We start from the raw sequence: 26,876 nt of genomic DNA on the forward strand, positions 1-26,876 counted from the left end.
GATGGCGGCAGACAACTCATCAGAGAAAGAGATCATGGAGGCGGAGTCTCCTGGGACCGCCTCCGACCTCAACCGCTCCGACCTGGACCCAATCTACATCGGGGGACTGCCCATGTCTCGCCCTATCAGGTACTGGAACTACTTTGGCGCATACCTCACCTACCTGCAAGATATTCCTAGTTGATATGCATTTGTATTGCGCTCATTAATATATTTTTGGTGGAGCTCCTACTGCATTATGTAAATATTGAGCTTAGTGTGTGAATTGGTGAATTTTTGTATTTTTGTATTTTTTTTTTACATTAAGTAAAATAAACGAGGTAAATTGTGAATTTAATTATTTTTTCAGGAGACAAGTAGTAGCACGGTCCTATGTGGGCTGCATCAAAAACATGGAGATCGCCCGCTCCAACTTTGACCTGCTCCGAGACTCCTATGGTGTCAAGAAAGGCTGTGTGTTAGAGGTAAGAAAGGCTGTGTGTTAGTGGTAAGAAAGGCTGTGTGTTAGAGGTAAGAAAGGCTGTGTGTTAGAGGTAAGAAAGGCTGTGTGTTAGTAGTAAGAAAGGCCGTGTGTTAGTGGTAAGAAAGGCTGTGTGTTAGTAGTAAGAAAGGTTGTGTGTTAGAGGTAAGAAAGCCTGTGTGTTAGAGGTAAGAAAGGCTGTGTGTTAGAGGTAAGAAAGGCTGTGTGTTAGTGGTAAGAAAGGCTGTGTGTTAGAGGTAAGAAAGGCTGTGTGTTAGAAGTAAGAAAGGCTGTGTGTTAGAGGTAAGAAAGGCTGTGTGGTAGTGGTAAGAAAGGCTGTGTGTTAGTGGTAAGAAAGGCTGTGTGTTAGAGGTAAGAAAGGCTGTGTGTTAGAGGTAAGAAAGGCTGTGTGTTAGAGGTAAGAAAGGCTGTGTGTTAGAGGTAAGAAAGGCTGAAAGTAAAGAACCTTTCTTCAGGGGCCTTCTTCCTCTCTAGACAAATTAAAGGTAGACTCATCAATATTGGGAAGAGTGAATATTGACAGTGACAGTCTTGGCATTTGAATTTTGCTGATGTCGATTTCTGTAAAGGGGAAGATGCCCAGCAGTACATGATAATGGCATATTGTCGAGTCATCTTACACTGAATGCAAAAAGACTTTCCATATTCCCTATGAGTAACTTGTGTGTGTGTGTGTGTGTGTTCCAGCCCATCCGCAGTGTGTCTGTACTGAGAGAGGGCTATGTGGAGTTGCCGTCTGTGTCTCTCGACCCCCAGGGGGAGCTGTTGGCCTCCTTCTCTACCCGCAATGACACTGGCATAATCCTGGCAGGCTTCAGCAAGGCAAGCACCCGCAAAAGCAGACAGGCTCGCCAGGTAAGGCCACAGATATACTGTGATAAACAATTAGACATTATAAGAGCTCATACATGTTCATTAGTAATACATCTTTATAATGTTGCCAAAATGACTTATGGTTCAACCGCATATTGACCATGTTTTCTGTGTGTTTGTGTCCAGCCCTTCCTGGCAGTCATGCTGATTTCGGGGGGCTTGGAGGTTCATGTCAACATGGCAGAGGGCGGGAGCGTCCACAAGGTTGTGGTCAAATCACGCTCCGGGAGTTTCAGTGACGGGCAGGAGCACTCGGTCATCTTGCAGAGGAACAGGAAGTGAGTCGCACCATGAAGAGGGACGGATTAACCTGTAACATCTGTCATGATTTCATGCTGATGGATGGCTCAGTCATTATAAATGATGTCATTTGAAATTATACTTCCAGCACACAAAATTATCTCTGCCTTTGTCGTGTTGTCTGTGACCTTATTCAAGAACTTTCTATGCTGATGTTATACATAGGATGGATATATATATAACAACTGCCATGGGATTAAATCAACTTTGAAATGGCCATTGAACAGCAGTAAATATTGCAGATTGTATCTTTTAATAATCATGTTGTCCAGTATGGAATAATATACAAGTGGTCTATTCTAAGATGAATAGCACTGCGTTGTTATTATTGACATGTAGTAACTTACCACTGTGTGTGTCATCCATCCAGGATGCTGGTTGTACTAGTGGATGAGGACCACCAGGAGATGGTACGCCTGTCCTCGGAGAAGGCCTCTCTGACCCTCACCTCTCTGTACATGGGAGGAGTCCCACCAGGAGAGGGCGCCGGGCTGCTCCGAACCACCTCCTCCTTCTACGGCTGCATCAGGAACCTGGCCCTGGACTCCAAGTGAGTCACACACCCAATACACAACGATACTTCATTTGTCACACTGTGCTGGAGTAATTGATGTTTTTTAATCGAGGATGCCATAACTACGTTTGCAAGGCTAAGCATTATCTCGAGGAATATTTTTTGGGGTCGCTGGTAACAAGGAATATGGCATCCTTCCTCAATTGGGGCCTTCATGGTTACTCTTTGGTCTGACCCATGTTGTGCTGTGTCCCTATAGGTTGTTGGACCTGTCAGCTGCTGTGAGGTACCACAACGTGGACATGGACAGCTGTCTATTGGAGGAGAGGCCTAAAAGGGTCCTCCTACCTGATGACACTGACCTAGATGCCGAGCCCACTCCGGACCCTGCCAGAACCCCTTCACCACCCCCCGGCCAGCTCAGCGCGCTCACCCCCGGCACACTCACGGTACAGCAGACACACACACACCTCTTATCTGTTGGGATTTACTGTGCTGCAGCTCTTCAAACAGGTCACCATGTTGTCACAGATAGTTCCTCGTGTTGTCCGTCATTGTTCTGTGTTCCCTCTGTTTGTCTCCAGTGTGCATCGATGGACAACACCTCATCCATCCCAGAAGCCCAGCAGTTTGGCATCTCCAGACACAGTCACATGGTCCTCAGCATCAACCCCAACACAGTGAGGAGGAGGTCAGTACTGACAGCTGGCTCGTTGAACTACCCTCTCCAAAACATGTCAGATGGCACAGCATGGTTTTTATCATAGAGATTATATTCTATGTCATTTCTATGATTGTCACAATTCTATATTCATTTCTTTAGGGATTCTCACTTCATAGTGTTGTATCTAATTTGAGTCATGTTAGCCTTGATATCAGTTGGCCCATAGCTAGTTGTGTAAAACTGGTTCAAGCCAGCATTCCAGTACATTGAAATGGCGTAGGAAGGTGTTCTAGCTGCTTAGCTAATACTTTGCCTTGGTGTGCTCTACAAACATCATACTAAGTACTCTTCCTGTAATGGAGAGCATAGGCCTATACTTTTGGCCATGCAGTGTATGTGGACACCCCTTCAAATAAGTGGATTCGGCTATTTCAGCCGTATAAAATTAAGCACACAGCCATGCAATCACCATAGACAAACATTGCCAGGAGAATGGCCCGTACTGAATAGCTCAGTGAATTTCAACATGGCACCGTCATAGGATGCCAAGTCAGTTTGTCAAATTTCCGCCCTAGAGCTGCCCCAGTCAACTGTAAGGGCTGTTATTGTGAAGGAGCAACAACAGCTCAGCCGCAAAGTGGTAGGCCACACAAGCTCACAGAACAGGACCGCCGAGTGCTGAAGTTTGTAGCGTGTAAAAATCATCTGTTCTCTACCGAGTTCCAAACTGGCTCTGGCAACGTTTTATTACAAAAATAAAACTTAAACTCATTGAAGATTGACCCTAAGAGACACATGGAAGAAGGGATGTCTTATGATGAGCCTCTGTTGGCTGTCATGGACAAAGTGGAGTCGGGAGCGTTTGAAATGGGTTTTGATGGCCGAGCAGCCGCACACAAACCTAAGATCACCATGCGCAATGCCAAGCGTCGGCTGGAGTGGTGTCAAGCTTGCCGCCATTGGACTCTGGAGGAGTGGAAACGCGTTCTCTGGAGTGATGAATCACGCCTCACCATCTGCCAGTCCGACGGACAAATCTGGGTTTGGCGGATGCCAGGAGAACACTACCAATGCATAGTGCCAACTGTACAGTTTGGTGGAGGAGGAATAATTCTCTGGGGCTGTTTTTCTTGGTTCGGCTAGGTCCCTTAGTTCCAAAGCGAGGTCCATACAGAAATGCTTTGTCAAGATTGGTGTGGAAGAACTTGACTGGCCTGCACAGAACCCTGACCTCAACCCCATCGAACACCTTTGGGATGAATTGGAACGCCGACTGCGAGCCGGCCTAATCGCCCAACATCAGTGCCCTACCTCACTAATACTCTTGTAGCTGAATGGAAGCAAGTCCCTGCAGCAATGTTCCAACATCTAGTGGAAAACCATCCCAGAAGAGTGGAGGCTGTTATAGCAGCAAAGGGGGGACCGACTCCATATTAATGCCCATGATTTAGGAATGAGATGTTCGATGAGCAAGTGTCCACATACTTTTGGCCATGTCGTGTAACATACAGGATAGTGAATTGCAAAAAAACCCTCAAGGCCATCATCGTTGATTGCTTTTCTCTGAGCATGAGTGCATATCTCTTCATTAAAGAGAAGAATTATAATAGCCTCCCCAAGGTCTACCTCATTTCCTGTCTCGGCTGTGGCCCATTCTCTTTGTTGGAATATTTCTTATTCACCAGGCACTCCGGCACTGCTTGGAAACGAGCAGGGCTAATGTTACACATTCCCATTGACTTAGCTAGAACTCTTCTCAAGTGTTTCACTGTAGCCTACATTGTTTGTGATTGAGAGGAAGGCACAGTTCAATTAGCCTGATCCCAGATCTGCTTATGCTCTTGCCAACTCCTATTGTCACTGTCATTCCAAACATGTTGTGAGACATGTTTTTGGTTGGTGGATGCATTCATCAATATTTGATTATTATGAGATTGGTTGGTACTCCTAAACAAATGTCCACTTCAATTTTGTATTATTGACAATTATCCACAAATTGTCATATCCATTCATTGCCTATTTATAGGTCTACCAAACCATTAACAAAAGTCTTTATCTTACAGTAAATCATAGCTAACTCAAAATATAGCTTTGTCAGTAGCTTAAATACTTCATGTCTCTTCTCGCTTCTCTTCCTGACAGTTTCTCTCTGGAGCTGTCGGTGCGTACCTATACCCAGAGTGGTTTGATCTACTACATGGCCCACGCCAACCAGATGGACTACGCCACTCTGCAGCTGCTGGGAGGGCATCTGTTCTTCACCTGTGACAAGGGCAGCGGCCCCGCCACCGCCACCTTCCCTGTGCCCGTCAACGACGGCCAGTGGCACACAGTTAGTGACTATACCCTTCTGGGCCAAGAGCGATAGTAGATTGCAGTGATTGTTGTCGATTCAGGGGACGCATAACAATATCATTAATGAATACAAAAGCCCAAGTCACAATTCAAGTTCGTTTCAGATCATAACTGAAAGCAGTGATATTACCATGCAGGTTGTCATGACTCTCCCCAACCCTGTCGTGTATCTGTGGGTGTCCAGGTGAAGACGGACTTCAATAAGAAGAGTGTGGTTCTCAGTGTCGACGGCCAGCCGTCAACTCCAGTGCCGGCTAAAGGAAACACTCTGGATGTGGAGAACAAGCTGTATCTGGGAGGACTTCCCCAGACCTACACCGCCAAGAAGATAGGCAATGTAAGTTCAACTACAACACACAACGTGCACTGATTGTACAAAACATTAAGAACACGTGCTCTTTCCATGACAGATTGACCAGGTGAAAGCTATGATCCCTTACTTATGTCACTTGTTAAATCACCTTCAAATCAGTGTAGATGAAGGGGAGGAGACAGGTTAAAGGATTTTATAAACATTGAGACATGGATTGTATATGTGTGCCATTCAGAGGGTGAATGGGCAAGACACAATATTGAATTGCCTTTGAACAGGGTATGGTAGTAGGTGACAGGCCCACCGGTTTGTGTCAAGAACTGCAACGCTGCTGAGTTTTTCACCCTCAACAGTTTCTCATGTGTATCAAGAATGGTCCAGCACCCAAAGGACATCCAGTCAACTTTACATAACTGTGGGAAGCATTGGAGCCAACATGGGCCAGCATCCCTGTGACAAGCTTTCGACACCTTGTACAGTCGTGGCCAAAAGTTTTGACACAAATATACATTTTCGCAAAGTCTGCTGCCTCAGTGTGTTTAGATATTTTAGGTCAGATGTTACTATGGAATTCTGAAGTATAATTACAAGCATCTCATAAGTGTCAAAGGCTTTTTATCGACAATTACATGAAGCTGATGCAAAGAGTCAATATTTGCAGTATTGACCCTTCTTTTTCAAGACCTCTGTAATCCGCCCTGGCATGCTGTCAATTAACTTCTGGGCCACATCCTGACTGATGGCAGCCCATTCTTGCGTAATCAGTGCTTGGAGTTTGTAAGAATGTGTGGGGTTTTGTTTGTCCACCCGCCTCTTGAGGATTTGACCACAAGTTCTCAATGGGATTAAGGTCTGGGGAATTTTCTGGCCATGGACCCAAAATATTGATGTTGTTTTCCCAGAGCCACTTAGTTATCACTTTTGTCTTATGGCAAGGTGCTCCATCATGCTGGAAAAGGCATTGTACGGCACCAAACTTTTCCTGGATGGTAGGGAGCATGTGTTGGTACCATTTTTTATTCATGGCTGTGTTCTTAGGCAAAATTGTGAGTGAGCCCACACCCTTGGCTGAGATATAACCCCACACATGAATGGTCTCAGGACGCTTTATTGTTGGCATGCCACAGGACTGATGGTAGCGCTCACCTTGTCTTCTCTGGACAAGCTTTTTTCCAGATGCCCCAAACAATCGGAAAGGGGATTCATCTGAGAAAATTACTTTACCCCAGTCCTCAGCAGTCCAATCCCTGTACCTTTTGCAGAATATCAGTCTGTCCCTGATGTTTTTTCTGGAGAGAAGTGGCTTCTTTTCTGCCCTACTGCCTCCAAAAGTCTTCGCCTCACTGTGCGTGCAGATGCACTCACACCTGCCTGCTGCCATTCCTGAGCAAGCTCTGTACTGGTGGTGCCCCGATCCCACAGCTGAATCAACTTTAGGAGACAGTCCTGGCGCTTGTTGGACTTTCTTGGATGCCCTGAAGTCTTCTTCACAACAATTGAACCGCTCTCCTTGAAGTTCTTGATGATCCGATAAATGGTTGATTTAGGTGCAATCTTACTGGCAGCAATATCCTTGCCTGTGAAGCCCTTTTTGTGCAAAGCAATGATGACGGGACGTGTTTCCTTGCAGGTAACCATGATTGACAGAAGAAGAAAAATGATTCCAACCACCACCCTCCTTTTGAAGCTTTCAACTCAATCAGCATGACAAGAGTGATCTCCAGCCTTGTCCTCGTCAACGCTCACACCTGTGTTAACGAGAGAATCACTAGCATGATGTCAGCTGGTCCTTTTGTGGCAGGGTTTAAATGCAGTGGAAATGTTTTTGGGGGATTCAGTTCATTTGCATGGCAGAGAGGGACTTTGCAATTAATTGCAATTCATCTGATCACTCTTCATAACATTCTGGAGTATATGCAAATTGCCATCATACAAACTGAGGCAGCAGACTTTGTGAAAATTCATATTTGTGTCAAACTTTTGGCCATGACTGTACAGTCCATGCCCCAACAAATTGAGGCTGTTCTGAGGGCTAAGGGGTTGCAACTCAATATTAGCAAGGTATTCCTAATGTTTGGTATAGTCAGTGTACTTGCTATTCATGCTGAAATATAGTTTTTATATAATTGTTTGTGTTGAAAGCAGGTGGTACATTTTCTGCTGAGTAAATGTTTATCCACAACCCCAAATGTTAATATTTATATTCCCTCATGCAGGTGACCCATAGTTTGGCAGGCTGCATCCAGAAGGTGTTGCTGAACAGTGTTAAGTTGAACACCCAGAGTCCAGTGTCTGAACAATCCACTGCGCACTGCTTCACCGCAGCCCAGGACGGGACCTTCTTCAATGGGAGCGGATACGCTGCTCTGAGTGAGTACTAACGCCCATAAACTCCATACTTCAAGTCTTTGTGAAGCGAAAAACACAAAAAAAGCCATTTAAATTTTTTCTGCCAACTATATTTAAAAAGTCAACATTTCCACATCCTTTCTGATAGATTTTCAACCGGAATAATGCTTAGGATGAGATCATTTTAACAAGCTCAATGCATAGCTACATTTAACTGTTTAAAAACATGAATGGGAGTGCCTTAATGTGTCGCCCTTGACTGTGTGACGTAATGTAAACTGGTTCGTTATGGTTTGTCCCCTGCAGTAAAGAATGGGTACAAAGTGGGCTCAGATATGGAGGTGTCTCTGGAGTTCCGCAGCACAGTGTCAGATGGAGTCCTCCTTGGGGTCAGCAGCGCCAAGGTGGACGCCATCGGGCTGGAGCTAGCCAACGGACAGGCGGTGTTCCACGTGAACAACGGTGCCGGGCGGGTGTCGGCCACTTCGCGGCTGGGCTGGTGGCTGTGTGACGGTCTCTGGCACACCCTGCTGGCAAAGAAGACCAAGAACACTCTGAGTCTGACCGTGGACGGAGTCACGGTGCTCACCGACAACCCCCACCCCCAGTCCACCTCGGCTGAGACCAAGGACCCGGTCTACGTGGGAGGCTTCCCTGGTACGTTCCCCCTCTATAAAACCTTCAGTCTCTTTCCACAAACAGCCCCTATACCCTAAATGCAAGACACTTCACTGGACTGGGCCTTTGTCACCCCTTTGCTTTGATGTTGATCAATTCCAGTGTCAAGTAAATGAATTTGTTAGCACCCATGTATTGACCTCTCTCTCTCTTTTTGTTTACAGTCGGCGTGAAACAGAACTGCCTGACATCCAGAATGCCGTTCCGTGGTTGTATGCGTAACATCCGCTTGATCAAGGGTCACATGACCAACATCCTGGACTTCAGTACTGCCTTCACCCTCCAAGGAGTGTCACCCCACTCCTGCCCTAGCACCGCCACATAACCTTGCCACAACCATACCAGAACTTTACCAGCCATACCAAACCATTCCATATCTAACGCTATGACCCTGTGATTTGACCATTGAAATTTGACCTTTGAAATGATTTCCATTTGTAATGTTTTGTAAAGAAAGATTTAAGTAATGTTTTGTCAATGTGAAAATGTTTTTTTTTAATCAACTCATTTTCTGTGTTGGTGTTCATGTTCTTTTGTGCATTTTGACTCCCCCAAATTAATTGGACAATAGAATGTCTTAGTTTTTTTATGCGATGTTCTAGAAAATTAATATTTGCTAATAAAATACTTTAAAAAAATATCAATATCATAGTATATCAAAGTCATAGTTGATCTGTAGGCTCTATTACTATAGGCCTGCCCACATATTATGCAGTGCATAACACACTTGTCAAAGCTGCTTCCAAAGCTGTCATCCTTCTGATGTTATCCGTTCTATACCATGTCTGTTTGTCTTTCTGCATAGTTTCCCAGGAGTACCTGCAGAATAATGTTCTGAATTGAGTGTTCATGCTATTTTGGGGGAGAAACTGAGCTGATTTTTGTCCTAACATATTTCACAACATAGTTCTGGCAAGAGAGAAAGACAAGTCCATTTTTAACTTGACGTTATATTCAGTTGTTACTGTGTCAGATACATTGTGCCACTTGGCCAAAACTGTCAACAGTGGTCAAATAATATTCATAAAATAAATGCAAATAAAAAAATAAAAAAAATGCTAAATCAGTATTCTATATACAGAAAATACACACATAGTAAGAGTATATGGTGCACAGTCATTTACAAAAAATGTTTACACACTGGCTTTGGAAGGATAAATAATTTTAAGTCCTGCGCAAAGTCAAATCAACATTACGACCTTTGTCTTGTTGACACAATTGCTACAGGTTCATTTGGAAGCACAGAATACTTAAAAACAACAAAAACCACAGGCTGACAACCAAGGCACAGGCAAACATTGAACTACTAAGACCACAGAGTAAAATAAAGTGGAGAGAGGTTGATTGGGCTAAAACATACACGCCCTGCAAGTAAACATTATTCACAAGTTCATAAGCAAGCGAGGGCTAGCCTGGTTAAACCAGACTGAACACTGCTCTTACCATCGTTTGGAAAGAAACCATGGTGAAATGTAATAATCAGTTTGGAAGCCAGGCTAACACTGATATGAAGGGCCTTTTTTTATGGCCACTCTATGCCTTTTCTCCTTTCCTTCATTAAAGTATTGTAAGCACTCTCCAGGCATGCAAAGTCAGTTTAGTTCATTAGTAATGCATGTCTCTTATGTAGACTGGACATACAGGATTGGTTGAAAGAGTTGTTAAGTCCTAGTGTAGTGTGTACATTGTTTTCTACAAGCCACAGGTACAACATTCACAGTCCATTGGGGTGGGGAGATGTGTCAGGAGGGAGATGTTTGAGTTCTGGACCTTTTTATATTAGTGCTCAACATGCAAATCCAAAAAGCAAAGAAGGTGGGCTGAACAATGGCCTGAATCGATGGTCACAGTTCCGATGTGGGCCTGCGTCTCAGTACTCTGAATTATCTCATGTCCTTGATGACCACTAGCAGGTGAAAGGACTGGATAGGTTTCCACTATGTTGTTTTCACCTGCCTTGTCCTGATCAGTTCTAGACACCAATCAGCGGTCAGCAGGACAGGAAACCATGAAACAAAGTTTCAGACAGAGCCAATGTCTGTATTCAGTATCAGGCCTCTCCCATCTCCACTTGTCCCTCACCATCATGAACTCAACAACCCAAACTGCTAGTCTTCTGAATCTCCTCACTTCCAATAGTTTTGCAATCAACATTCTGCTCTTATAAATGATAAAAAAGTTATATGGAGAATGTGTGATAATACAATAAGCAGGATAAATGTGTGGTATAAATATAGCAAGTAAATGTTAACTGGGTCTTGCATGAAGTGGTACACATTGTCTGTTATTGTGTCCATGGCCTCTGTAGGAGGGTCGTTCCACGAAGAGTTCCTTTTGCATCCTTTTCATATTTTATGTAGAAATTGTGCAACAATATTGAATTTTAAAACCCTGTTTTATTAAATGAAGTGCCCTTTGATATAGACCACATGGAAAATTCAATAAATCAGATGTTTTATATAAATAAAGACTTGCTAGTGTCCCTCCTTGCACCCTCTGATTTTCAGAAGATTTTAAGCAACTTAACCGCAACATTTCACCATCCTTGTAAAGCCGTGCTATTTTGTTGCTTTGACAAAGTCATTTCTGAAGATTATTATTTCATGTGATTAGTCTGTCCCTCATTTTAAGGTCAATCCTGTTACGTAAACAGAACACTCGTTTTAATGTGGCGAGACTATTCCTTTTGAAAAACATTTTTCAAAAGAAACATTGAACATCTAACAGTGAAATGGTAGTGTAAAATAAGTTACTCTCCTCAAAAGGCACTGAATTGGTGGAACGACCCAGGAGGTGAATATCTGGCACAAAACAATTCAAATGGCAAGCAATGGGATGTCGTCAGTCACGTATGTCTTCACAAAGCTGTCCCACCTCCAAATACTTCCATCCAGAACCCAGCTAGTCAGAGTATAGTGCTTCTGTCCTATTTAGTAGTTTGTTATAAGGTTCAATCCCACAAACATGGCCTATGTTGAGTCCTTCCTTCAGGAGGAGAATGTCTCTCTCCATAGTTCCTCTTCCAGCTCTCGCTCTTTTTAGTGGTCCATAGTTTGGGATAAAACCTTAACTGAACCTACAGTCAACAAGGCCTCCATGCATGCTCAGTTCACGAAGACGGCCACAAGAGGGCAGTGGTTCAGTTTGCTGACTGTGTTGAGTGGGTGAGTCCTCAGTTCTCATGTGGTCGTGGGTTTTAAAAGCCATTCACAGTGCGGATTCACATGGTACACGTCTAGTAGGTGAGTCTCAGGGTCCAAGCAGCGCTCGCCTAGAGAGAAAAGTTATTGTTTTAGTTCGATTAAAGAAGACAGAAATTACAATAATCTGATTGAAAATAATTTGAGTCAAACGGATGTAATCATACATACCTATGTTTCCTCCGACCTCAAACAAATACTGTACTGGCCTCTGGCTAGTGCTTCTGGTGCCACGACTGCGAGATAAAAAAAATATAATGATTTTAATAAACCCAGACATCCCTATAGTATACATTAGCAACATCAACAGAGGCATTGAAGAAATAAGTAATCATCACTTTTCCTCCACTGACCCGTTCTCATAATCGAAGCGCGCCATCACATCTTTGGCCTTGGTCTCGTTGTCCAACTGGATCGCCATGGAGATCTTAGCTTGTAGTGGGGCGTGAACCCTGATGACCCCTTCGCGGAGGTCAGTCAACTGTGGACAAAGAAAAGACCCAACTTCAATTCAAGTCCCATTACATGAGTAAACCTCATGCTGAAAGGTACTGGCGACCACATCCAATTAGGTACTGTCAGGAGCAAGCATACACCCAATAGCCTATGATATTGTTGTCAAGTCAAACTAACATTGAGAATACATCTAATTGACCATTTCAAGTTGGGGTTAAAGTAGTTTAGAGTCCATAAAGTCAGTAATCATTACCTCGCTCCTTTCAGTCTTCTCAGCGTTCCTCTTCCTCATCATTAGCAGCTTCCTTTTGGTCTTCTCTGAGCTGGGCGGCTTCTTGCTAGCCTCATTCAACTTCCTCACGTGGGAGATGAGAAAGCAGGGCACCTGAGGAGAGAACAATACACCTATTAATCTCTCTATCCTCCCTCTCTCTCTTCACTTTCTCCCCGTCTGCCCGGGGGCTTGGTGATTTGGGCTGTAGTGGCATTACATTCTATGCATTGTACTATGCATTGCATTCTAATAGGTCAGGCAGCAGTCCCCAGATGTGGGTCAAGCTGCTCTTTGTCTCTTTGCGTTTTTCATACAACGTGCCTGGATCACTTCCCTCATGGGTTTTCGTCATAAACACTTTTCCCCCCAGTAAAACAATGGTGAGCTCAGCTTTCAGTCTTGTTTAACCAGGCTCAAGGTCTACATAAAAAATGACTTGTCTTGAAATACTGAAAGTGAGGTTTTTGTTAAGCAAAATTACAGAAATTGTATTGGAAGTCTTAAAATTGCAGATGCTATGCTGGAGCAGTATAGACGTAATCTTTCAACCACCAATTTGGGAAATTGCAGTCCTACTGTAGTTGAATAGCACCCTGGTCTGTCCTGATGAGGCCAGATGACTGTTGATGAGATATGTTTGGGGCTAGTGAATGTGTCGTGTGTGAACGTATCCCATCTCTATGTGTTCAAGGAACGTGTGTGCGTGTGTTGCAAACTCACGGTCCAGAGCAGTTCTTGGTATGTGATGAGTAGCCGTACGAGGTGGGCCGCCCCGGCTGCCGCCTGCATCTCCTCCTGCTTGGCATTCTTGCCCCGGTAGGTGAAGAGGTTGGGAGCCACGATCATGGACACGTTCCACAGACTCATCCTGTTCTTCTCTTCATAGGCTACCACCTTCCTCAGGAACTCCAACAGGGCCTAGAGGGGCACAGAGGGGTTAGACTGGGTCTGTCTGTGTGTGTGTGTGTGTGTGTGTGTGTGTGTGTGTGTGTGTGTGTGTGTGTGTGTGTGTGTGTGTGTGTGTGTGTGTGTGCTCTTCGGATTTATTCCTTCAAGAAAACAGGTTCAACCTTTGCACTGGCACAATCACTGGGTAACTCTGGCCTACTGATCCAAAATGTGTGTGAAACACATTCTCATATCTTATCCTACACACGTCATTTTATATACTATCCACTCAGGAAGCGAGGACGTCAGAGGGTTGTCACCCGTTTTCCCTTCACACCTTCAAAAACCTCTTATCTAAACTTCATACAATAACCCATTCATGGGACGATACTTAAACATAGTTGTTACTCTTCAAGTTCACTTCAAGTGCCAAGTTAAGTCATCATATTATGCCTTGACTGAGGCTTGAGCAACACTTCATGGTTGTTTACATGTTACGAAGGCAACCGCCCCTTAGAATGGAATGTTAGTCACTCATGGTTGTGACTATTGGCTTATGAGTCGTAGGAATGCATAGTTGGACACAGTTGCCCAATTGAAAATAAACTCTCAGCCCCTGCACTTATTTGAGCTATTTTAGGACTGGATATGTGGGATAGGTGTGTGTTTGTGTGTAGGGTTGTGAGGTCACAGTTGAAAGTGTAGTCTCTCAGTCCATGATCATGAGTCTTGGGATAGCTACAAAGGATGTGAACCCTGATCTTTAGGGGCATTAGTCAAAGATCATCCTCACCTTGAGTGTGTCTCTATTGGGCTCAGGGAGCAGCATGATGAGGAGGTGCAGGGCCTGGATCTGGTGTCTGGGAGAGGAGACACCTGAGGAGGGACAGAGGGGAAAATACACTGATATCTCTGCAAACACACTCACTTTACCAACTGGTGGAAGTGTTGTTGACTATTATTGACATAGTTAAGAGTACATTTAAGAGAAAAATTGGAAATTAATCATAAATGACAAGCAACATATACAAAAGTATATGGACACCCCTTCAAATTAGTGGATTTGGCTATTTCAGCCACAAGCGACAGGTGTATAAAATCAAGCACACCGCCATGCAATCTCCATAGGGACTCACTGGCAGTAGAACGGCCTTACTGAAGAGCTCAGTGACTTTCAACGTGGCAGCATCATAGGATGCCACCTTTACAAGTCAGTTTGTCAAATTTCTGCCCTGCTAGAGTTGCCCCTGTCAAATGTAAGTGCTGTTATTGTGAAGTGGAAATGTCTAGGAGCAACAACGGCTCATCTGCAAAGTGGTAAGCCACACAAGCTCACAGAATGGGACCGGCAAGTGTTGAAGAGCGTAAACATTTTCTGTCCTCGCTTGCAACACTCACTAACAAGTTCCAATCTGCCTCTGGAAGCAACGTCAGCACAATCATTATTCGTCGGGAGCTTCATGAAATAGGTTTCCATGGTCGAGCAGCCACACACAAGCCTAAGATCACCATGCACAATGCCAAGCATCAGCTGGAGTGGTGTAAAGCTCGCAGCCATTGGACTCTGGAGCAGTGGAAACCAGTTCTCTGGAGTGATAAATCATGCTTCACCATCTGACAGTCCGGCAGACTAATATGGGTTAGGGTTAGGAAGAGGAGGAATAATGGTCTAGGGCTGTTTGGGCTTGGTCCCTTAGTTCCAATGAAGTGAAATCTTAACGCTATAGCATACAATAACATTCTAGACAATTCTGTAATTTCAACTTTATGGCAACAGTTTGGGGAAGGCCCTTTCCTGTTTCAGCATGACAATGCCCCTTAGTTCCAAAGCGAGGTCCATACAGAAATGGTTTGTCGAGATGAGTGTGGAAGAACTTGACTGGCCTGCACAGAGCCCTGATCTCAACCCCATCGGACACCTTTGTGATGAATTGGAATGCCGACTGCGAGCCAGGCCTAATCACCCAACATCACTGCCTGACCTCACTAATACTCTTGTAGCTGAATGGAAGCAAGTGCCCGCAGAAATGTTCCAACATCTAGTGGAAAGACTTGCTGCTGTTATAGCAGCAAAGGCGGGACCAAATCCATATTAATGCCCATGATTTTGGAATGTTCGACGAGTAAGTGTCCACATATTTTTGGTCATGTAGTGCATTTTACATGTGCTGTAAACAATGCTAACGATGGTGATATATAGTATGAAGGACTGAATAATTAGTCTCTGCTTACAGGTCAGTAGAGATAAGGGTGTCAGAGATCTATTTTAATATATGTACAGTGCATTCAGAAAGTATTCAGACCCCTTCGCATTATCCACATTTTGTTACGTTACAGCCTTATTCTAAAATGGATGAAATAAAACATGTTCCTCATCAATCTACACACAATACCTCATAATGACAAAGCAAAAACAGGTTTTTAGAAATGTTTGCTAATGTATTAAAATCAAAAACATAAATACCTTATTTCCATAAGTATTAAGACCCTTTACTATGAGACTTAAAATTGAGCTCAGGTGCGTCCTGTTTCCATTGATCATCCTTGAGATGTTTCTACAATTTGATTGGAGTCCACCTGTGGTAAATTAAATTGATTGGACATGATTTGGAAAGGCAAACACCACTCTATATAAGGTCCCACAAAAACCAAGCCATTAGGTCAAAGGATTCGTCTGTAGAGGTCCGAGACAGGATTGTGTCAAGGCCCAGATCTGGGGAAGGGTACCAAAACATTTCTGCAGCATTGAAGGTCCCCAAGAACACAGTGGCCTCCATACTTCTTAGATGGAAGAAGTTTGGAACCACCAAGACTCTTCCTAGAGCTGGCTGCCTGGCCAAACTGAGCAATCGGGGGAGAAGGGCCTTGGTCAGAGAGGTGACCAAGAACCTGATGGTCACTTTGACAGAGCTCCAGAGTTCCTCTGTGGAGATGGGAGAACCTTCCAGAAGTCCAACCTTCTCTGCAGCACTCTACCAATCAGGCCTTTATGGTAGAGTGGCCAGATGGAAGCCACTCCTCAGTAAAAGGCAAATGACAGCCTGGTTAGAGTTTGCCAAAAGGCACCTAGAAAGTCTGACCATGAGAAACAAGATTATCTTGTCTGATGAAACCAAGATTGAACTCTTTGGCCTGAAATTGTAGTCTGGAGGAAACCTGGCAAAATCCCTACAGTGAAGCAGCATCATGCTGTGGGGATGTTTTTCAGCAGCAGGGACTGGGAGACTAGTCAGGATCGAGGGAAAGATGAACGGAGCAAAGTACAGAGAGATCCTTGATGAAAACCTGCTCCAGAGCACTCAGGACCTCAGACTGGGGCGAAGGTTCCCCTTCCAACAGGACAACGACCCTAAGCACACAGCCAAGACAACGCAGGAGTGGCTTCGGGACAAGTCTCTGAATGTTCTTGAGTGGGCGAGCCAGAGCCCGGACTTGAACCCGTTCAAACATCTCTGGAGAGACCTGAAAATAGCTGTGCAGCGACACTCCCCATCCAACCTGGCAGAGCTTGAGAGGATCTGCAGAGAAGAATGGGAGCAACTCCCCAAATACAGGTGTGCCAAGATGGTAGCATCATACCCAAGAAGACTTGAGGCTGTAATCGCTGCCAAAGGTGCTTCAACAAAGCACTGAGTAAAGGGTCTGAATACTTATGTAAATGTGAAATATCAACCAAAAACTTATATTCATTTGCTAACACTTCAAAAACCTGTTTTTGCTTTGTCATTACGGGGTATTGTGTGTAGATTGAAGAGGACAAAAAACAATTTCATCAATTTTAGAATAAAGCTGTAATGTAACAGAACGTGGAAAAAGTCAAGGGGTCTGAATACTTTCCAAATGCACTGTATTACGTATCCACTTAACGGTAAGCGTGCAGGCCTACATGTGTGCACTCACTCTGTGCAGCGGCGAAGGCAGGTAAGTGCTGGAGCGTGAGCAGAGGATAAGGCAGCTCTCTGATGAACATCTTCAGCAGACCCGCTGCGTCATTGTGCCTCACCTGCTCCCAGTCAAACCGCTCCTCATAGAACTTCTGCTCCAGCTCCTGGCGCAGATGCTGCAAATACCAACACCAAAACAAAAATATACACATTATCTCCACAATGGTTCCTCCTGTGGTTAATCTCAACTCCACGGTCACCTTTGACCCCTCCATAAAAACAAATCACATCCCTAACCATCACCATGTGTGTTTGGGGAACCTAATACCCACTAGCTTCCTCTAGTTGAGATGTCAAGTGTGTGTAGAGGGGTGACCTGCCATGGTACCTAACAAATGAAAATGGGGTGGAGTGGGTGGGTACATCCCCTCTTCAGTCTGCTTGTTCTAATGATGAAAAGGAGGGTACCCAGTAGGATAATATAAGATGGGATCAAGTACAGTAATAAATCAAAGAACAAACATATCTTTCCCTTCAGTGAAATGTTTTTACAGTGGTAGACATAAGCTAGAGTTACACAGAACAAGATAGCTCTATGATTGGTGATTGACAGCTAAAGTATGAAAAGCTCCAGTTTTATTAGTGGAAAGGGGAGAGGGGCTTACCTTTACTCTGGATGCAGACCCTGGTACTCTGAGAATCCCCTCTGTTTGTAGTCCTGTCTGCTCCAGCTTGGACAAGAGCTGCAAACACAAGCATACACATTTTATAAACCACAAGTTTAACAAACCAAGAGGGATGTGAACTCGACTCTCACCTGAAAACAAAATCAACCAAATCTGACTGCATTCGTTTCCTCTTCCTGGTTTTCACAGACAGGGAAGTCCTTTTTGTGCAAACTTTTTTTTTTTTTTACAAGGAGCTCTTCAAACCACTAACAAAACAGCATTCAATTCATATTTACAACTAGAGATAAAAGCGCCCACAGATTCGGTTGCTGGGCCTTGATGTTTGTTCTCCACCGCCAAACTTGTTTTGCTCTATTGAACATGATTCACACCTGGACTGGAGACTTCAGTCATCTCGTCTCTACAGAAAGATGTCAGCAACCTGAGGTTAATGCTATCAGACCCGCCATCTCACACACACCTGGTCCACTCCAGAAGAAAGACACAACCCTCCTGTTTCCTGCCTCTTAGTGACGACTGATCAAATATTTCCCTTGAAAGGTACTAACACTTGATCATTTTTGTTTAGGAGGGGTTAAGGATCTTTGCAAGTGCAACATGACAGATATGAGAGAGTAAGGCAACCCAACAATTGTATTTTATGACAAGCTTTGGATCCCAAAGGCTAACTATCTGTTTACTAGACCACACAAAATCTGCATTCTGAAGCAATGGTTTGACCTTGTTCATCAAGTCCTCCTCCAGAAACCACTTTCCAGGTCTGCAAAAGATAAACCAACACTGATATAGCAGTGAACAAGTGCTTCAAAGAAAAGTCCTATAATTCCCTTCCAGAAGCCACTTATCTACCAAATCCATAAAACATCACCTTGATACCCAATACTCTAGTCATTTACTATACGTGGCCTGTAATTGTAGTCAGCCTAGACAGTCAATGTGACTTATTATAGGCAAATTCTGTATAGACTGGAATTTGACTGCTGGTAACAGGGTTATTTGTGCCTTAATCCTCAGCTATGCCAAGGTTAGGTCCGTGCCACTGGCTGACTGACTGGCAGCTGCTGGGACTCTAAACAGTCAGATGTTATTTTCAGTACAGCTCCTTATATAGAGTCCCAGATATATTTCTAACATATATGAGCTATAATAGCTAACATATTCTATTACATCTAAGACATTTCAGCTTATCATTTCTTATTAAATTTGTAAACATTTCTAAAAACATAATTCCAATTTGACATTATGGGGCATTGTGTGTAGGCCAGTGACAATCTCAACTTAATCAATTTTAAATTCAGGCTGTAACACAACAAAATATGGAAAAAGTCAAGGGGTGTGAATACTTTCTGAAGGCACTGCATATACCATCCCAGGCATATTTCTAAAATATCAGAGATAACATATTCTATGATAGAAATGGACAATAACTAACATCCATCCCTAGCTGACATGACAACACAAATGAAAATAACAGTATATTTAGCTTATAGTTCATCACTTGACTCTCCTCCCTACCCTCTCCTACTCAGTAGGTTTAAAAGGAGCATATGGTGGACTTCTGACATTTAGTCTCTCCGGAATGTCTTTGTGAGGACGTGTGAAAGCAACGCTTAACAAGGCTGACTCTAGTACTGATAGTGAAACAGGAGAGGCTCTTGGAGGGAGCGTTCCGTGTGTGGGCATCCCCTGACACATATTACGTTAACACAAAGCAGTGATGGCCAGCTGAGGAGGAGGAGTCAGGGAGTGATGTGATGGGTCCTGGGAAAGGGTTGCTTCAGTAGGAAAAGCATGATGGAAGGGATGAGGGTCAGGATACTAGGGGTTAGAGGGGGAGAGTAGAGCTGGGACGATAAACCAAAAATGTATATCGATACGACAATATCCACCACGTATTCTGGACGTTTTCTGATATTGTTCATTACGATAAATAACCTATTGGGCCCTACTAGAGAAATGTGAAGTTTTAAATTAAGTAAGTTTGTAATATGGGTGATTGTTAATAGGAAAATTGATAGGTACAACATTCAAAGTGTTAGTAGAAGTTTTAAGGGTAATATATAAAAAACAACAGTGCACATGGATGTTATAAATGTATTGTTCAATTTATTGATATTGTAATAATTTAGTCAATTTATAGCGATATGAATTTTTGTAAATATTGCCCAGCTCAAGGTGTGAGTAGCACTGAGAGAAGGAGTTGGGGAGGAGAGAGACAGGGGTGGGGGCAGAGAAAAAGAGAGAAAGTAAATGAGGGAGAGAGAGATTTAGGGAGAGTTTAACTGACCCATAGAAGTATAGGAGAACTGGCAACGCACAATAACCCCATATAATTTTCCATTGGGGAATAAGCAGGGATTTCCCCCCAGTATAATTTGTATAACTATATGCCTATAACCAGAGGGGAGAAACACTTGTGGTTTCAAAGTAGAAGTAAGGGGGGCTTTACCAATACAAATAGAACCAATCAGGTACAGTACCTTTCTGAAGACGAGAGGAACCTTGGACCCGGGGAATTTCTTCTGGTCGTTCTCCAGTAGAGTGGTCAGGGGAACTCCAAATATACCACTTTCTGTGGAGGGGAGGGAAAAAAGAGAGAGTTCAAAACCCCAATGACGTGTCTATGTAAAAATAGGATGTGAAACACCAAGGTTGTGTTCATTAGGGCACGCAACTGAAAATGTCTTAAAACATCTTGCAACATAAAACAAAATGGTTTATTTTCCAGGTAGTCCCGCCCTGTTTATGTGGGGTTTCTTTCGTTTGTTGCCTCATGAACATGACCCGGTTAAACACCCACCTCTGGCCTTGCTGCGTGCTGCTCGGTTGCGTTTGAGCTCAATGCCCAGGCAGTCGTAGAACGTGGTCAGTTCAATCAGAGAGATGTAGCCGATCTTCTTCATGTCCGCACAAGACAGATCTTGGATGTGGGTGAGGCCTAGTTTAGGCCTAGGCAGCTGAAATGTCTATACAAGACAGAAGACAAGACCATGGTCATGCATAAGAAAGTCTCGATCATCAACACATTTGACATATTCAAACAGGTTGCCAGAGGTCGGCCATTGGTTAACATGGATGCCTCCAGACCAGACCACACACAGCCACCTACAGCTGGGGTTCAAATCCCCGCTCTGCCACTTTTTGTCCTGTACAATCCCTTCCATATGTCTGTCGCTCTCTCATTTTCTACTGCATTCATTTGTTTTTAAACGCCTTTTGGAGTTCCAAAAGGTCAGAGGTGAAACTCACTGGCAGGTCGGGGTCATCTCTGCGGATGCGTTGGCAGTCCTGGCAGTCCCCCTGGCGGCCCCTGCGGTGGGCAGTGACGCCCTCGGAGTAAGGCACTTCGAAAGACAGGGTGTCAGAGGTATCCTGAGAGGGAGGGCACTCTGAAACACGTCTCTCCACCGGGGAGAAGCTGGGAAAAGCAGGCCGCACTAGAACATACACACAGTCAGAATGATGGGCACATCACCAGTATATTCCCCTATGCAAAGACATCAGTCCAACCAACCAGATGGAAGTTATCTATGTTGACAACTTGGTCACAGTCCAATGTGTTTTCCAATCACGTTGACAGAATTAGGTTGAAATAGCATGGAAACAACATTGATTCAACCCACTGGAGTGGTAGCCTCACAGTCGGTTGCGTCAGCCGACCAAATCTAACCAAACTAATAGGGGACATTAAATGGTGGTAACATATTGAGAGACTATAGACTCACCTCTTGAAGATGTCCGGTGGATGCATCTGGAAGCCATGTGTCCATTGGGTGACTTGGGGGACACAGGCGGTATGGGATCAACCAACTAAAAGGATAGGGGACATACATGATCATCATTTATGCTCATTTCGGTGTGTGTGGAGTTTGTTTCACAAAGTAAATATTATCAACAACTAAACATTAGCTTTTGAAGTGGGACGCATGAAAATATGAATCCTGCTTCAGCATTTGACTATGGTGAAATGAGTAAATTTTCTTCTAAACGATACCAGGCGTTGCAGTGAACTGAATTAACACTACCATTGTGTTGAGCTGACCATCTAATCAGTCAGTTTCGTTCCAATGCACTTACTACCATATGACTCTGCAGTACATTTGCTGACATTGGGGAGAGAGGAGAGTGGGTATCAATGGAACGCTCAACAGAGACAGCTGTTTTGTTTTGTTGTACACCTCCTAGTCAGCGAAGAGCATGGACCAAACCCCAGTCAGCAGCACTAGGATATAGAAATGTTGCTTTTATACTGTTTCATGTACATAAAATTGCATTTCACAAGTCTGAGAAAGAGCTCGAGTTCATAGTCACCAAAATACTAACATTTGCCTAAATACATTACGTATGAATTCAAATGGTAAGCAATTAAAATAACTACATTAGCTGTAATATTACACTCCACCAACCAAACACAAAAAGAGACGCCACCATCTTCCACTATCAGATTTCGACAAAACTGGCCATGGTCTTTAATCCATCCTCATTTAGACTGAATGGCCTGTTAATGGATCCAGACTCCATGTCCTTGGGGCCTAAATCCATTTCCTTAATCATACAACAACAAAAAAAATCAACTGTGGTCTGTGAAGCCTGCCAGTAAGACAGTATTCTAGCTGGAGTAGGGTGAAGGCTTTCTCTGTGCCCTGGAATCAGCTGTCATCCTAGCTGGAACTGAGGGATGCGTATGACTCAGAATCCTGTGCCCCCGCCAGATCTGTGACTCATCCTTGAGACTACTGCCACCGCCACACAGCAGTGCTGACAGGGGCACTTGTGGCACTCTTCGGCGTGGGCGCTTTATTAGTTACACCCCTCCCCATTCATTCATGCTGTAAATATCTTAATCTCGATCAAGACTTCATAGCCACACAACAGCCTTTAATAGCCATAGCAGCTAGCTACTCAGGGTGGAGTCTGGATATTTGTTCCAAATTCCCATGACAACTCTGTGGGCTTGCTACCTGGTATACCACCAACCCTTCTACAGAACATATTACAATGCTGCTATGCTATTTGATGTCCTTGGATCTAAAGCAGTGCATGCGGTACGCTGCTATCTGAAAACAGTATGGGACTTCCCCGTCACTCTTCTCTTGCCTGTTGCTCATCCAGATTGCAGCTAACAGTCAGTTCTATTTCCGAGAAAGAGGCAGCTATCTGCCGAGAGCTGCTTTATAGGGTTGGGCAAGCATGAGAACATTGTGTTTCCACTGTCCACCCCCTCTCATCTGATAATGGTTCTGGCCCATACCAACTGGGTTGGTGTTTAAATACTGGTTGGTAACACACCTGAGTGTCTGAAGCACGTCTACTGAAGCACGTCTCCTTACTCTAGCCAACTGGGCAACTGGCGGCCCCCTTTGAAGGGCCTTGGATCCATCCCCCCCAAATAAAATGATATACAGTACCAGTCAAAAGTTTGGACACACCTACTCATTCAGGGCTTTTTCTTTATTTTTACTATTTTCTACATTGTAGAATAATAGTGAAGACATCAAAACTATGAAATAACACATATGGAATCATGTAGCAACCAAAAAAGTGTTTACAGTAGCCAGCCTTTGCCTTGACAGCTTTGCACAATCTTGGTATTCTCTCAACCAGCTTCACCTGGAATGCTTTTCCAACAGTCTTGAAGGAGTTCCCACATATGCTGAGCACTTGTTGTCTGCTTTTTCTTCACGCTACAGTCCAAATCATGCCAAACCATCTCAATTGGGTTGAGGTTGGGTGAATGTGGAGGCCAGTCAAGTTCTTCCACAATGACCTCGACAAACCATTTCATTTTATGCTGTAGCGTTAAGATTTCCCTTCACTGGAACTAAGGGGCCTAGCCCAAACCATGAAGAACAGCCCCAGACCATTATTCCTCCTCCAGTAAACTTTAAAGTTGGCACTATGCATTCGGGCAGGTAGCGTTCTCCTGGCATCCGCCAAACCCAGATTTGTCTGTCGGACTGCCAGATGGTGAAGCGTAATTCATTAAGCTCCCGACGAACAGTTATTCTGCTGACGTTGCTTCCAGAGATCGTTTGGAACTCGGTAGTGATTGTTGCAACCGAGGACAGGCGTTTTTTTACACGCTACGCGCTTCAGCACTTGGCGGTCCCGTTCTGTGAGCTTGTGTGGCCTAGCACTTCACGGCTGAGCTGATGTTGCTCTTAGTTTCACTTCACAATAACAGCACTTACAGTTGACCGGGTCAGCTCTAGCCGGGCAGAAATTTGACAAACTGACTTGTTGGAAAGGCGGTATCCTATGACGGTGTCACGTTGAAAGTCACTGAGCTCTTCAGTAAGGCCAACCTACTGCCAATGTTTGTATTTGGACATTGTATGGCTGTGTGCTCAAGTGGGCACATTTGCTTTACAGTTTTTGTGACAAAACCATCAGTCGAGTTGAAAATGCAATGGAAACCCATTTAACTTGCATTAGGCCTCAGTTATTTCTATGTGTACTACGTCATCACGTAAAGCCTTTTGTCCACAAAAAGTCAGTTTGATGGAAACACTCTGTTGGAAAATGTGCATATTGTTTTACGCAGATTCTAGAATTTTCACATGAAAATCTGTCGCAAATTGGATGGATACCTAGCTACTGATAGTCAGTCAATTAACCAAGTCAGCTAAAAAAATGTATGTGGGTACGCTGACCCGCAAGTAACTGCGGCCCCTCATGATGAGATCAGATTTTTTTGTGGCCCGACCCCCATCCCTGACACACAGGATTTGGATATGTACTGAGGTTACAGAGGCTTGTCTGGCTCTGCCAGAGGATCAGTAGCACAAGTGAGATTACCAAAGTTTCTATATCTAATTGAATTTAGGCCATAGGGGCACCAAGGGGCAGAAGCACCAGTCATAGTCTATCAAGGGCCAGACATAAGACAGACTTCATGTCAACATGTTTCCTGTTAGGATTTCAAATCGGAAATATAGAGACCAACTCCATAAACACAACTACTGAGTGCTTAACTCAAAGCACCCTTGCTGTAAACCCAAAGCACACACCAATGTATCTGGCGTGGAGAAGACGTCTTGGACGTGTCTGGCCGGTTGCTTGTTCCTCTTCCTCATGGTCAGGGTGTAGTTGTCCACACGCTTCTTCACCATGGCTGCCTGCGAGCGCGTCAGCGTGGAGAGCAGCGCCTCTGCAGGCCCCTCCCCCAACTCCCCCGACACCAATGTGGACAGCCCCGCCTCCTGCAGCCACGCCTCTTCAAGCTCAGCCTCTGGAATGTGGAGGAAGAATAATTTAGACAAATTAGTATATAGTATCGATCAAAATCTACATTTGTAACCACCTCTATGGTTTTTCTGTTGCATGCCTGAATGAATACAACCCTGGTTGGTACAGACCATCCATGCTGCCCCTCTCCAGCAGGTCCTCGTGGACCTGCTCGCCATCCTCCTCGATGTTCTTGACCTCGCTCCAGTAGTCCTCCATGGAGTCCTGTGACGCCGGGCGCTCCAGCGAGCTGGGGGGAGAAGAGGGCCTGGCACCTCTGGAACTCATCCTGCCCAGTAGGCCTATCTCCTGGTACTGCACCTTCCTGGGGTGGGGAGGGAGATGAGGGGGAGGTCAGTTAGTCAATAGGCTGGTATTGGTGACCCATTTATACGGAACAAATATATAAAATGCAACATACAACAATTTCAACGATTTTACTCAGTTATAGTTCATATAAGGAAATCAGTCAATTAAAATAAATTCACTAGGCCCTAATCTATGGATTTCACATGACTGGGCAGGGGCGCAGCCATGGGTGGGCCTGGGAGGGCATAGGCCCACCCACTCGGGAGCCTGGCCCGCCAATCAGAATGAGTTTTTCCCCACAAAAGGGCTTTATTACAGACAGAAATACTCCTCAGTTTCATCAGCTGTACGGGTGGCTGGTCTCAGATTATACCACAGGTGAAGAAGCCGGATGTGGAGGTTCTGGGCTGGCGTGGTTACACGTGGTCTGCGGATGTGAGGCCGGTTGGACGTACTGCCAAATTTTCTGAACGGATGGCTTATGGTAGAGAAATTAACATTCAATACCCTGGCAACAGCTCTGCCCCCATCCTTGCCTTGTACAGCTGCTGCCTTGGCTAATGGGGATCCATAATAAATACAAATACAAACACAAGGTGCACCTGTGTAATGATCATGGTGTTTAATCAGCTTCTTGATATGCCACACCTGCCAGGTGGATGGATTATCTTGGCAAAGGAGAAATGCTCACTAGAACGAATGTAAACAAATTAGTTCCCAACATTTTAGAGATTAAATTGTGAATAATTTTTTTTTTTATCCAGCGGTTTTTCACAGTTAAGCCAACTCTAAATAAAGGATGAATATGAATATGAACAAATAAATGTATGATTATGTCACAGGGTTATGACATGTATGAATGCTTTATGAAGCCTTCCTAAGATGCACTTCAAACAAAGCGGTACCTACACCATCTAACAAGCACACTTGTCACAATGATCAATTATTATATGTTTTTAATTGAACCTTTATTTAACTAGGCAAGTCAGTTAAGAACAAATTCTTATTTACAATGACGGCCTAGGAACAGTGGGTTAACCGCCTTGTTCAGGGGCAGAACGACAGATTTTTTACTTTGTCAGCTCGGGGATTCGATCCACCAACCTTTCAGTTACTGGCCCAAAGCTCTAACCACTAGGCTACCTGCCGTACAAGTCACTATAATGGATATCAAAATCAAAAGGAGAAATGCAAGTTGCGGATGGCGTTCCTATAGCCTGTGTATGAACACAAAAGAGGGTGCCTGCATGTACGAGCATGCAGGCTGTGTGTGCACACGTGTGATCACTCCTTGACATAAACATCATATGGAATCCATTCGCAGGTCTGTCTGCTTCTAGTCACAGTCTGGTTCTCATTACAACCCCCTAATTATAGAGGGGCATGGTCACATCACAGACCCTTTCATTTCAGAGGCAGAGT

The 26,876-nt window shown here is 44.3% G+C and overlaps 2 protein-coding genes across 5 annotated transcripts in view; one reads left to right on the forward strand and one right to left on the reverse strand.

Annotated features, from left to right (window-relative positions):
- Positions 1–9,566, forward strand: part of lama1 (laminin, alpha 1) — a 67,492-nt gene extending 57,926 nt beyond the window's left edge. The window contains exons 46-57 of the mRNA XM_036943995.1: positions 1–129; positions 350–464; positions 1,169–1,336; positions 1,481–1,632; positions 2,025–2,204; positions 2,428–2,617; positions 2,753–2,859; positions 4,975–5,164; positions 5,372–5,524; positions 7,717–7,870; positions 8,156–8,506; positions 8,692–9,566. The exon at positions 1–129 is cut by the window's left edge and continues 13 nt beyond it. Of these exons, the coding sequence (XP_036799890.1) occupies positions 1–129; positions 350–464; positions 1,169–1,336; positions 1,481–1,632; positions 2,025–2,204; positions 2,428–2,617; positions 2,753–2,859; positions 4,975–5,164; positions 5,372–5,524; positions 7,717–7,870; positions 8,156–8,506; positions 8,692–8,852 (2,050 nt within the window). The 3' untranslated portion in view covers positions 8,853–9,566. The remainder of the gene's footprint in view (positions 130–349; positions 465–1,168; positions 1,337–1,480; positions 1,633–2,024; positions 2,205–2,427; positions 2,618–2,752; positions 2,860–4,974; positions 5,165–5,371; positions 5,525–7,716; positions 7,871–8,155; positions 8,507–8,691) is intronic.
- Positions 9,460–26,876, reverse strand: part of LOC110489741 (rho GTPase-activating protein 18) — a 50,381-nt gene continuing 32,964 nt past the window's right edge. For all 4 annotated transcript variants that reach the window (XM_021562590.2, XM_021562591.2, XM_021562593.2 and 1 more), the window contains exons 2-15: positions 25,277–25,470; positions 24,929–25,149; positions 21,644–21,728; positions 21,168–21,355; positions 20,719–20,884; positions 20,399–20,490; positions 17,895–17,972; positions 17,246–17,405; positions 14,139–14,221; positions 13,178–13,375; positions 12,437–12,568; positions 12,081–12,208; positions 11,899–11,963; positions 9,460–11,798 (exon numbers count right to left, since the gene is read on the reverse strand). In XM_021562590.2, the coding sequence (XP_021418265.1) occupies positions 11,707–11,798; positions 11,899–11,963; positions 12,081–12,208; positions 12,437–12,568; positions 13,178–13,375; positions 14,139–14,221; positions 17,246–17,405; positions 17,895–17,972; positions 20,399–20,490; positions 20,719–20,884; positions 21,168–21,355; positions 21,644–21,728; positions 24,929–25,149; positions 25,277–25,470 (1,882 nt within the window). In that variant the 3' untranslated portion in view covers positions 9,460–11,706. The remainder of the gene's footprint in view (positions 11,799–11,898; positions 11,964–12,080; positions 12,209–12,436; positions 12,569–13,177; positions 13,376–14,138; positions 14,222–17,245; positions 17,406–17,894; positions 17,973–20,398; positions 20,491–20,718; positions 20,885–21,167; positions 21,356–21,643; positions 21,729–24,928; positions 25,150–25,276; positions 25,471–26,876) is intronic.

This window comes from Oncorhynchus mykiss, chromosome 15 (genome assembly GCF_013265735.2).
Source record: "Oncorhynchus mykiss isolate Arlee chromosome 15, USDA_OmykA_1.1, whole genome shotgun sequence".
In the NCBI taxonomy this organism is placed as follows: domain Eukaryota; kingdom Metazoa; phylum Chordata; class Actinopteri; order Salmoniformes; family Salmonidae; genus Oncorhynchus; species Oncorhynchus mykiss.